At 46.0% G+C, this 12230-nt stretch overlaps 2 protein-coding genes across 2 annotated transcripts; one reads left to right on the forward strand and one right to left on the reverse strand.

Annotated features, from left to right (window-relative positions):
- Positions 1 to 428: 428 nt before the first annotated feature.
- On the forward strand, positions 429 to 6351 carry LOC121939845 (nuclear factor of activated T-cells, cytoplasmic 4-like; the record flags this gene model as incomplete). The annotated part of the gene is made up of 5 exons (XM_042482779.1): positions 429 to 601; positions 961 to 1101; positions 1204 to 1259; positions 1794 to 2502; positions 5666 to 6351. Coding segments are annotated over 5 exons (1207 nt in total), but the record flags the coding sequence as incomplete, so codon positions are not given.
- A 2185-nt stretch (positions 6352 to 8536) lies between these two features.
- On the reverse strand, positions 8537 to 10735 carry pdcd2l (programmed cell death 2-like). The gene is made up of 2 exons (XM_042482780.1): positions 10264 to 10735; positions 8537 to 9531 (listed from the first exon to the last, which is right to left on the reverse strand). Exons 1-2 carry the CDS (start codon positions 10733 to 10735, stop codon positions 8930 to 8932), a joined length of 1074 nt encoding a protein of 357 aa, XP_042338714.1. The 3' UTR covers positions 8537 to 8929.
- Between the last annotated feature and the right edge of the window lie 1495 nt (positions 10736 to 12230).

The raw sequence follows: 12230 nt of genomic DNA on the forward strand, positions 1-12230 counted from the left end.
CATATCCCAGATTTCCAGGATTTTAGGACAATTCTCAGATTTTTTTTCTGGGACTTTCTGACAGTTCTCAGATTTTAGGACATTTCTGTAATCTAAGGACATTTCTAGGAATAAGCACATTATCTGTGTCCTCTGTCGGGGGTGTGGGGGATCCTCCTCTGGCTCTTTTTTTGATCAACAAGCTCTATGTTGATGCTGTTTTATGTCTCTGACACCTTATGGAGACTAAAAGGACAAAAACTATTTACGAGGCAATCACTTCATTTTTAATGTGAATTAGAAAATGGTTTGGGGGACCACCAGGGACCCTGTCAGGGGCCAGATTTGGCTTGTGGGCCGTAAGTTGAGAATCATTGCTGTACAGGATACCGTAAAAGTAGCGGATAATGCATTGTGATAAACATTGTGCCTTTTGCTTTCCTCTACAGCATCGACTGCGCTGGTATTCTGAAGCTGCGTAACGCCGACATCGAGCTGAAGAAAGGAGAGATGGATATTGGGAGGAAGAACACGAGGGTGCGGGTTGTGTTCAGGGTCGCCGTCCCTCAGCCCGACGGACGGATGCTGTGGCTGCAGACGACCTCTAACCCTGTGGAGTGCTGTGAGTCACCTGCACTGTTCATACATCGTTTCTGCATCTGCTTGTGTCGTTCAGTGACCTCAGTCAGTGTTTTCGATCAACAAGAGAGCGATAGAAAGGGAGGGTTTCTTCTTTATTTCGAAACCAGATCTAATCAAACAGGCAGAGGAGGAAACTCAGGGGATGTGAGGTTTTGCTTCATGCTTGTGCAAACTTCTGACAAACAAGATCACAATCAGGGAGGTGTTTGGTTTTTTTCTTTCCGCTGAGTGAATGGTTCCTCTGTCACGAAGTAAATGTGCTTGTGCTTTCTTTGTCATGTAATATGGAGAAACCATGACATGTTCAGATACCAAATCAAAAACTGTGTTGTGTTTCAGCCCAGCGCTCGGGCCAGGATCTTCCTCAGGTGGAGAGCTTCAGTCCAGCCAGCAGTTCTGTGGAAGGAGGCGAAGAGCTGCTCATCAGCGGGTCAAACATCAGCACTCAGTCCAGGGTCGTCTTCATGGAGAAAGGGCCTGGTGAGATCGCTTTGTGTTTGTTTACTGCACATTGAAGGTGTGTACATCCGATTGTGATTAACATCCTGCTGCTATAATGAATAACATGTTTTGGCCCCGCAGATGGAAGATCACTGTGGGAGATGGACGCCAGAGTTGTGTCAGAGAAATGCAGCGGAGTAAGTAGAAAGATTATAGTTGCTGCGCAGCAATGGGTGGGGGGCCGGACATTTTTAGCAGCGAGCAGCAGACAAAAAGGAAGACGATGACCAACTCGGCATTAAAATGTGCAATCTGCATCACACGAGGCTTGAACACACAACCTCAGACACCAAAAACAAGTCAGTATCCCAGTGAGCTCCGAGAGACAAACCAGAGACGGGGCAGACCATCAGCCGTCTGCGCATGGAAAGGAAGATTTCAAACTGCTGCCAAAAATTCACTCAAGACTAAATTCTGAGAGTTTGCAGACTTTATCGAGACAGCAGAGAGATGTTCATCGTTAGTTTTTACAAAGATTGATTTGCTCCATAAGTGAAAAACTGATGTTTAAAGATGCCATTTTCCCACAGACTGCAATATTTACGTGAGGAAACGTGTGGGGCTGCTGCGACTGGCCCCAGCCCTCCGCTTATTTTACAAAAGTGGCCCTGAGCAGAGCAGGTCGAGCGTCCCCGGGGTTAATCAGTTGTCTTCGTGTCTCTGTGTCTCAGTCCAGCATTGTGGTCGAGGTTCCTCCTTACAATAAGAAGACGACAGATCCGGTCCAAGTCCAGTTCTGCGTCTCAAACGGGAAGAGGAGAAGAAGTCTAACGCAGAGCTTCACCTACCTGCCAGGAGTCAGACGGCACCTCCCTGCTGCAGGAGTCAAACAGGAGCGCTGGGAGACAGACCACATCTCCCACAATCCCCCTGGCTTCTCCCTGCTGCCCTCCCACGACCGAGTGCTCGGCACAGACTACTACTATGACTCCTGCGGCATCCCAGTGCATTGTGGTCCTCCTTCACAGAGCGCGCCTCCTCTACATCACCCCCCTCCCCCCTCTGTCCCCCTCCAGACCTCCCTAATGTTTCCTCTCACCTCCTCCTCCTCCTCTGTCCCCCTTCAGACCCTGATTCCTCTTCAGACCTTCACCCTCCCTCCCCAGACCTCCTCCATCCCTCCTCAGATCTCCTCCCTTTCTCCCCCGTCCTCCTCGGTGCCCCCTCACGCCTTCACCGTCCCCTCTCCCACCTCCTCCGGTGGCCCTCAGAGGGAGCACTCTCCCTCTCTGAGCCCCAGAGGAGCCTTTGTGGCCCCTGCTGACCCCCAGAAGGACTCCCTGCTCTCCGGCCCAGGAGACGCACCGAGCAACAAGCAGGAGCCGGAGGAGCAGCCGGGTCTGGGATCTTTGGGCCTCCAGGAGATCACGCTGGACGACGGTAGGAAGCCCGGTTTATTTCTTTTTTTTTTTAAATGCTCTCAGGTTCTCACACACACAAACAACACACACACACACACACACACTACACCACACACATACATACACACACACACACACACACACACACACACACACACACACACACACACACACACCACACACACACACACACACACACACACTAAAACACACACACAACACACACACACACACAACACACACACACCACACCACACACACACACATAAACACACACACCATACACACACACACACACACACACACACACACACACACCACACACACACACAAACACACACACACACACACACACACACACACACACACACACACACACACACACACACACACACACACACACACACACACACACACACACACACACACACACACACACACACACACACACACACACACACACACACACACACACACACACACACACACACACACACACACACACACACACACACACACACACACACACACACACACACACACACACACACACACACACACACACACACACACACACACACACAACACACACACACACACACACACACTACACACACACACACACACACACACACACACACACACACACACACACACACACACACACACACACAAACACACACACACACACACACACACACACACACACACACACACACACACACACACACACACACAAAACACAAACACACACACACACACACACACACACACACACACACACACACACACACACACACACACACACAAACACAAACACACACACACACACACACACACACACACACACACAAACACACACACATCTGGTCCTCGAACTCAGATTGAGAGCTCCCTGTGTGTGTTGGCTGTTAGCTTGCGGCGTGCAGGTTCTGGTGTGTGTTGTGTGTGTGTGTGTGTGTGTGTGTGTTGTGGTGTGTGTGTGTGTGTGTGTGTGTGTGTGCACTGGCTGTGTGTGTTGTGTTGTGTGTGTATGTCGGGTGTGTGTGTGTGTGTGTGTGTGTGTGTGTGCGCGCACTGGCTCTCTGATGTGGTTATGTGTGTGTGTGTGTGTGTGTGTGTGTGTGTGTGTGTGTGTGTGTGTGTGTGTGTGTGTCTGTGATCTGGGTTAATAATAGCTGTGTCTGCTTGTTGCTGCTCTGAATGGTGCAGATGGGGTTAAATTTGTTCAGTCAGCAGCTGTCGTCCGGCCTCTCCGTAGTGGCTAAATACGGAGCCCTAAAAGAACCTGGAGAAGGAAAAAACTAGAAGGGAAGAAAAATTTATTCCTAGAAACTTTTGCGTTCTCCTGAGCACTCTTTTCATTCATCGTTCACCGTCTATTATTTTTAAATAACATTTTGCCATCTATTTTTTTCTACCATATTTCTTACTATCTAATTTTTGTCCGTCAATTTTCTTTTCACCATATATAATTTTTTTCTTCAATCATTTTTTACCATTTGATTTTTTTTTTCACCATTTTTTGGCTGTCAATTTTCTTTTCACCATCTAGTTTCTTTTTAACCATCTGTTTTTTTTCTACCATCAGATTTTTTTTCTCATGTCAATTTTCTCTTCACATCTTATTTTTTTCCACTGTTTGTGTTTTTCACCATCTTATTTCTTTTTCCAATCTATTTACAGTCCTGTAACTTCTCCCTCCACCACTCAGGTCTCGCTGTGTCTCTCACTCAGCTGCCTGTTCCCACCAGTAGAGCTCTGGTGGTGCATGCTGTGCACTACATACAATGAGTTAGGTAGAAAGAGGAGCACCTGTATTCATGACTGCATTGAAAAACACAGCCTTGGGATTTCTAAACACCCTGGTCCTNCACCAGTAGAGCTCTGGTGGTGCATGCTGTGCACTACATACAATGAGTTAGGTAGAAAGAGGAGCACCTGTATTCATGACTGCATTGAAAAACACAGCCTTGGGATTTCTAAACACCCTGGTCCTCTATAGTACCCTGATACCGACCAGGCCTTCGCGACACCAGTAATGTCCCCTAAAGTGCTGTCCGCACCAATAACGCTGTAAACGGCGGCGCGGAGCAAACGACAGGAGGAGCTGTCGTCTTTGAAGGAAAGTTTGATTCATCGTTTGAGTCAACATCAGTTTGAGGACATTGTGTCAACGGTAAAAGAGGACATCAGTGAAGACAAAACCAAGTCCAGAGACCGCGTCAGTGCCAGAGAGCATTTGGCTGCACGTCTCAGGGAAAATTCACTTTTTTGTCATCTGCAGTCCAATAAAAGGTTAATAGCTGTGACTGAGTGATGATACCACGTTAAAGGTTGTTCCTAAATCCTAAATCAAAGAGAGAAGCAGCAGCTCAGACGCCGATGTTGTCAGCACGCACTAAACTCTCTGTTGTAGAAAAATGTCCCTGAAATGTTCTGAAGACAAACTGAAGACTTTAAATTCGGAGGATTTGGATCTAAATTAAAAACTTGTTCTGCAGCCAATAAATCATCATATTAAGGCGGTGTTTCTCTGTCCTCCTCTTCTCCTGATGGAGACAGCAGCTCCATCTACTGACCTGAATCTGCTACAGTCAGACCCAACCAGTTTCTGCTGAGCACAAAAGCAAACAGTCCAACAGTCCACAGATTCAGAAATCCTTTTCAACATGAAAACAGACATTTTGTGGTTCAAATCAGAGGTTAGGATCTATGCTGGATGTCACGTCTGAATAAGACAGATTCTGATTGGCTGATAGTATTTCGCTCTCGGACTGATCCAAACGATATCGTTGTCGTTATAGTTGTAGTGTGGACTGCAGACACATTGGAGGTCCAGAAGCACACGTGCAGTAAGACTCTGCAGGACTATGTGCAGGAGTCGCGGCTGACAGGAAATCCCAATTTAAAATACATAGAGCCTCTATTAACTTTAAAAAATTTACACATTTGTCCTCGAATCTGTTTGTTACTGTACGAGAAATAAAACACCAAGAAAACGGAGGTCTTACTCCCGCTTGCTGATGGAGGTCCGTGTGTCTGCGCCTCTCGTGGACTCCACACATCACTGCAGACCAGAACGATTTTTAAAATTCGTAAACAAATGTGAAAACTTGAAACCATTTTGTCCCGCTGAGTGTCATGAATAACGGCGTCTCGTGCTTCTGTTTTTGTTGCAGTGAATGAAATAATCGACAGAGACATCGGCGGTCTGAGCAGCAGAGTCCAGCCCGACCAGTTCGGCCAGTACGACTGGGAGCACAAGTCCAGTGACGCTGCCTTGCCGTTCTGCGGGGGCCCTCGGTAGTCGCTCCGCTTCCTCAGGAGGCGACTTCAGCACTTCTTCTTCTGGACAAAATCAAACCGACGGTCACGTTTGCACAAAGTGCACCGCGATGACCTTCAAGTGCCTGAAAGCCAATCAGAAGCCTCGTCTCATCAGGGTACCTCATCCATCACCGTTTCCGCGTCTGTCTCAGGAATTTCGGTGCGACGGCGGCTCGCGCCTCAAACCAAAGAGGTTTTTAGCTTTTAACAACCGAACTGTAAAATACAACAAAAGGGCTGAAATCCAACTTTTATAAAAATCAGATCAATCAGTGATGTCGTCGCAGAGGCTGAAACGAACCTGTCGTTATTTATTGGCTCCTTTAATTAAGAAATCTATTTTTGATACTCTGGATCTGATCCAGTAAAAAAAAGTCCTTCAGCTGATCATTTACATTTTTATAGCTTGGTTTCACTCTGTACGGTTTACATTTCCTTCGCGAGTAACTTTAACGCTCAGCTGTGTTGGTGTGAAGCTTCAGACACTGAATCATAGAAATGTATCTTAAAGTTGAAGTAAAAAGAAGGTAAATACTGACTGCTGTGTGTTCTCATAAATAACGTGAAGAGTGACTTTTAACAGACTTTATTCTGTCTCGAAACAGGATTTTACATCGAGCGTCTCCTCTCAAGTTGAGCACAGAAGCCGAGAAACGTCTTGCTTACAGTATTTTCGTTTCGATGCCGTTATCTCCAGATTACGCGGTAATTATTTTCTGTCTCAAGAAAGCGAGAAAAGAGAGCCATCATCGCGAGAACAAAAGGTCCAAACCTCTCACTGCGCTGCTGTGATAGTTTAGCAGCAGATTAGACCTGCGTCTTACAAACCGCCGTTTTTTCAAACCTTTAAACCTCAAAGCTGCAAATATTTTTCTTTGATCAACTCAAGGAAAAAGTGCTTTAAGTGTTCGTCCCACACGGTGTGTTTAAGGGCTGCCAAAATGTGAAAATGCAACAATAATTTCTGAAAAATGGCGTATTTTTGGCGATTGTTATTTCGGTGGACTTGTGGGTTTTTGTAAGGCTGGTTTCCTTTAAAAATCACCATAAGTTTGAAATTTTTTTTTTTTTTTGCCAATTAAGAAAAAAAAATCACCAAATATTTTTAAAAGAAAACAATGATAAATAAAAAAAATGGTAAAATGTTTTTGGAAAAAAAAAATCAGCCCCAAAAAAATTGTAAAGAAAAAGACAATCGCCAAAAATTTTGAAGAAAAAAGAAAATTGCCAAAAGTTTTTAACAAAAAGTTAAAGCTGTGATCTTTGAAGGCTGAAAGGAAGTTTCATCATGAACGAGGCGCTCATTTTTTCATCCACAGAAAACAAAACCTGATTTCAAGTGATAAATTATCGTTTCTTTTTTTTTTTTTTTTAGAATTGACATAAATTAATCCGTTATCACAAAACAAAAACAAGATTTAAATTTGACATAACAGCATTGAAAAAGTAACTGTAATCGCGGCCGCTCTCAGCTTCTGTAGGTGAAATATCATCACACATGTTTCCAACGTCTCATGCAGCAGCACATTTAAGGCACCAAAGTGACTCCGAGCAGCAGCGGCTCCTCACAGAGAGGTCAGAGGTCACAGCAGGAAACATCAGACATTATTTCAGCTGTGTTCACGGCAAACTGTGAAGAGTCTCTGCAGCGGGAAAACAGCAACCCAGCTAGTTTAAACCCATCTGTCGAGATATTTTCAGAAATTTTAAGATTTTTCAGTGAAAATTGGGTCAAAACCCAAAATAATGAGCATCAGCTGGTTTCTGGCAGCAACGTTTGGGACACTCGTCCTCCTCAGCTGGACTCCATTTCTCGGATTTGGCAGCAAAGTTCTGCCCCGAGATTTAATATCCATCTACTTATTATTACAGTGATACTCAACTCTGCCTGGGGCCACTTTTACAGAGTGACAGGGGGCCGGGGGCCGGGGGCCCGGGGCCGGGCCCGGGCCCGGGGCCAGTCACAGCAGCCCCATGTATGTATGTATGTAGGATTTCAGGACACTTTTGGGACATTTTTATGATTTAAGGACGTTTCTCTGATTTTTGGATGTCTATAGGATTGAAGAACATTTCAAAAATTGTAGGACATTTCTATGATTTAGAAGGTTTCTAGAATTTAAGGACACTTCTAGGATTTCAGGATGTTTATAAGATTTTAGGACATTTTAAGGATTTGTGGCCTTTTCTAGAATTTAGCATGTTTCTTGGATTTTAAGACGTTTCTCAGATTTTCTGATGTCTCTAAGATTTAAGGACATCTCTCAAATTTTAGGTCATTTCCAGGATTTTAGGACATTTTTAGTATGTTATGATGTTTATCAGATTTTAGGGATTTTCTAGGATTTCAGGACATTTTAGGATTTCAGTATATTTATTGAATTTTGGTAATGTTATAAAAGAAAGGTATTAATATTTTTTCCCCCTTAAAATGTATTTTTAAAGAAAATCATGGCTTTGTAACACATGTTTTCTTTCTTTCTTTCTTCTTTATCTTTAATCAGTGATTTAAATATTTGTGCCATTTTTATTGGAAAAAAAGATGTTTTAGGACATTTCTAATATTTTAAGACATTAGTGTCTCAGCTGTGTCCTCTGTCGGGGGTGTCCTCCTCTGGATCTTTTTTTGATGCTGTTTTATATCTCTGACACCTTATGGAGACTAAAAGGACAAAAACTTCACAGTGAGAATCACTTTATTTTATTATTGAGAATTATAAAATGGTTGGGGGGCCACTGTGCACCCTATCAGGGGCCAGATTTGGCCCACGGGCCATGAGTTGAGTATCACTGCCGTAACCTCTACCTGCATTTTTCCTCAGGATTTCATTTCAGACCGTAACTCTCTTGTTAGAATATAAAGTGTAATATTTGTGTGCATGTAAAGGCCGTTTCATCTTCAGCAGACCGGCCGCTGTGACCACGCCCTGCGGTGACGTCACAGTGCCCCGGAGCACACCTGCAGCAGGTGAAACGGTAAACCGACGCAGGTCTGCAAGAGCAAGACTTCCAGCTCAGACCCCTCAAAATGAAAACTGCCATCGCCAGCGTCCAGACCCGGATATGTTCTCCGTTTTTAGTCGTGTCCCAGCTGTGATCCAGTTTAACCAGTCCAGTTATTTAAAGAGCTGCTGGTCCGGGTCGTCCTGAACCAGGCAGAACTCCTCCACAGGTGATCTCGATCCCGCCGTCCAGCAGCTGTCTGAGCACGTGTAAACCAGCACCGTCCCAAACTCCAGCTCCGCCTCCGCGCCGCCCTCCCTCCGCAGCACGCTCACCAGAGCCGGCATCAGCTGCAGCTCGAAGGTCCTGGAGCCGCCGCAGCCGCCGCACGCCGGCACCGCCCGAGCCATGTCGGCCGGAGGCTCGGAGATGAAGAGCGGCCTCCCTCCGCGGCAGTACCGCAGGATCTGCTGAGGACAGAGCGAGATCTTCTTCATGAACCTGGAGAAAACGGCGTCTCCGTGCCGGGCTCTCGTCTTCTCGTACTTCTCCTCCCCGCCGCCGCCCGCGCCGCCCGCCGGCTCTCCCGCCGCCGCGCCCTCTCTCCTCTCGTACTCCCTCAGCAGCTGCCGAGCGTGCTGCAGGCCGCCGTCCTCTCCGCCCAGATCCGCCTCCTCCTCCACGCTGATGAAGACGGAGCGGAGCGGAGGAGCGTCCTCCTGCGGGTCTCCCAAACTGAGACCCTGAAGCCGCCCGCGGACCTCCGCCTCGCCAGCTGCCGGAAATAAAAGACAAAATAAACAGAAAATTCAGAGAAGGATTTCTGAAACACAATAATTTTCATGGACTACATTTCAAAACTCTCCATGACTTTTCCGGGAGCCAGAGTGTTTTTTCCGTGCTCCACGTCCCCGGTGTTTCTCAAACAGGAGATTTAAAATCGACTCAAACATCGTTTCTGCACCCCACATTACGCGTTTAAGGACCGTCGGAAATTTGAAAATCACACAATAATTTCTGTTTTTTTCAGTTTCCGGCTGTAAAAAAAGAACTAAAAACAAAGCAGTTTTCTTTAAGTAAAAAACCCCAAATGCTTTCAGATTTCAGTAAAAATTGACAAATTTATATAATAAAAGAAGACATTGCGGATAAAAAAAAACTGAATTACAAACATGTGGGTTTCTTTACAAATACATTTTAGGGAAAACAAAGAAAAAAGCGTTTTTTTAAAGTTTTCTACAAAATCCAAGACACACCCTAAAATCCTGAAATGTGTTTAAATAGATATGTGCTACAATTACAGAAATGTCCCAAAATTGAAGAAAAGACTTCCTGGATGTGTCCTTAAATCATAGACATGTGTCCCAAAATTTGAAAATATCCTCAAATCCTGAAAATGTCCTTAAATCCTTAAATCTTAGAAACTGTGGGCTCGCTGTGACTGGCCCCTGGACGCCTGTCACTTTGTGGCCCCTGGCCGAGCGAGTGTCCTTGGTTTGGCCCCTACCCTCCTCCTCAGGAGCTGCCGCCTCCTCTTGAACCTGTCTGTCCTCCTTCACACCTCCTCCTCCCTCCTCCTCCTCCATCCCCCAGTCATCAGCGGAGTCACACCAGTCTGTGGCCGACAGAGGAGCCTCCTGAGGCGGCTCGGGTCCTCCGGGAGTCCCCGCTGCGTCCTCCAGACACTGAGAGCGGAGCACCGTCCAGCAGTCTGTCCGGCCGCTGCACGCGGCTCCCGGGCACGCGAACAGGTGGAGGCTCCGGTGATAGGGGGAGGCCTGCAGGGGGCAGTACACCTGAACCACGTGCGCTAACGGGGCCCCGCAGCGGCCACAGCGGGGGGCCCGTCGGGAGACTCCCGGGGGCCAATCCGGCCGGCCCCCGACCTTGTTAGTGAGAAAGCAGGAGCGGTGTTTTTTGGGGTCGAGCTCTCCGTCACACAGACCCACCAGAGTCACCTCGTGAGCACGAGACGCCATCTCTCCCAAAAAACACCGACCGGAAGTCAAACTTTTGGTCCGCGGTCCGTCACCAAAACATGACCGTCAGCATGGAGGCAGATTAACGCTAAAAACGCGCGATAATTAATATAGTTAAAACACTCGGCTTTAATTATTTATATTGACACGTGACAAGACGGTTAAAACGTGAAGCTAATTCTTAAAAATGGTGATAACTAGATCAAGAACAGTTCCTACCGGAACTCGCTTTTCCAGTGAGTTAAAGTTACCGGAAGATAAACATCCGTTGAAGTTATTGTGCCTTCAAAATAAAGAGCATATTTACACGTGGTGTTTCAAACTTTTTTTTCCTTAAAAAATTTCAGGTGATTTTAACAAAAAAAAAACTTTTGAGGGGTGCACTTGTGCACTCCTCAAAAGTTTTTTTTCTGCACTTTTTTGCAAATTTTTCGGACTTATTTTCAGTTAAGATTTCTGATCATTTAATAAACTGCAGAAAGGTTTTTTTCTTTAAAAACATTGACAGTGTTTTTCTTTAAAAATCTGAGGCGACTTTAAAAACTTGAGTTAGTTTATGACATTACATTACATTGATTGTTTTGCATATAAACGCTCAATTTTGAAAAAAAATAAGAGCCCTTTAAAGCTTTGATTTAGTTTTTCCAGTCCTCAGTGGGTGGCGCTTTTATTCTGAAATATCGATAGAGTCGGAAGTGTCCCGTTTGTTTACTTCCGGTTTGTAAATTTGAACCGCAGAGGAGCGGAGCGGCGGGACCAGCTCTCCGGCAGCTGACCAGATCCCAGATCTGATCCAGATCCATGTTAGTAGCGCCGAGGGGGTTAAAAACTGGACTAAAACTGCCAAGTTAGTTGAAATCACGCGAACTTGTTTACGAACTTAGATTGGAGCTACAATGAGCGATGCTAAGCTAACTGGCTAACAAGCTAATGTTAAATACTGGGCGTGACTTCCGCGGTGAAAACACAACAACAACAACAACAACAACAACAACAGGGTAAAGCCTCAGCCACCATGCCTCTGCTGCTCCCGGAGCGGTGCCTCGGGCCCAGTCTACAGACTCACGCCGCGCTGAGTGCTGCCCTGCCGGCTGGGACCGTCCTGACCGTCCGCTCCTCAGAGTCCAGCCCGGAGGACACACGCAGGCAGCCGGCCCGCAGCTCCAGGATCAGCCGCAGCGTCAGGGATGGTGGGCAGTGCCTGAGTGCGGGATGACCTGCAGACTGTCCGGGTCTCTGTTTTTGGTTTTTGGTGAGTGAAAGGGCTGGGCGATATGGCAAAAAGATATCATCAGGATCATTTCCCCCATATTGATCAATATCGATATTTATCACGATTTATAATTCGATAATGCTGCTCTTTTCCCGCCAAGGGATTTTCTATTAAATTGCCAGCCAGCGCCAGCATTTTTGGTCATATTTCCTAATCTTTTAAGACCTCCAGAATATTTAGTGTTTTGAATATATAAACAATGAAAACATCAGGATAAAGGAC

The sequence above is a fragment of the Plectropomus leopardus genome, unplaced genomic scaffold, assembly GCF_008729295.1.
Source record: "Plectropomus leopardus isolate mb unplaced genomic scaffold, YSFRI_Pleo_2.0 unplaced_scaffold63, whole genome shotgun sequence".
Taxonomy (NCBI): Eukaryota; Metazoa; Chordata; class Actinopteri; order Perciformes; family Serranidae; genus Plectropomus; species Plectropomus leopardus.

What these genes read in the sequence shown, in the direction of transcription:
- pdcd2l (XM_042482780.1), bottom strand. Translation starts at nt 10,735, where the DNA reads ATGGCGTCTCGTGCTCACGAGGTGACTCTGGTGGGTCTGTGTGACGGA. An exon ending in GGCAGCTCCTGAGGAGGAGG is followed by an intron (nt 9,532 to 10,263) that starts GTAGGGGCCAAA and finishes TATTTCCGGCAG; the next exon opens with CTGGCGAGGCGGAGGTCCGC.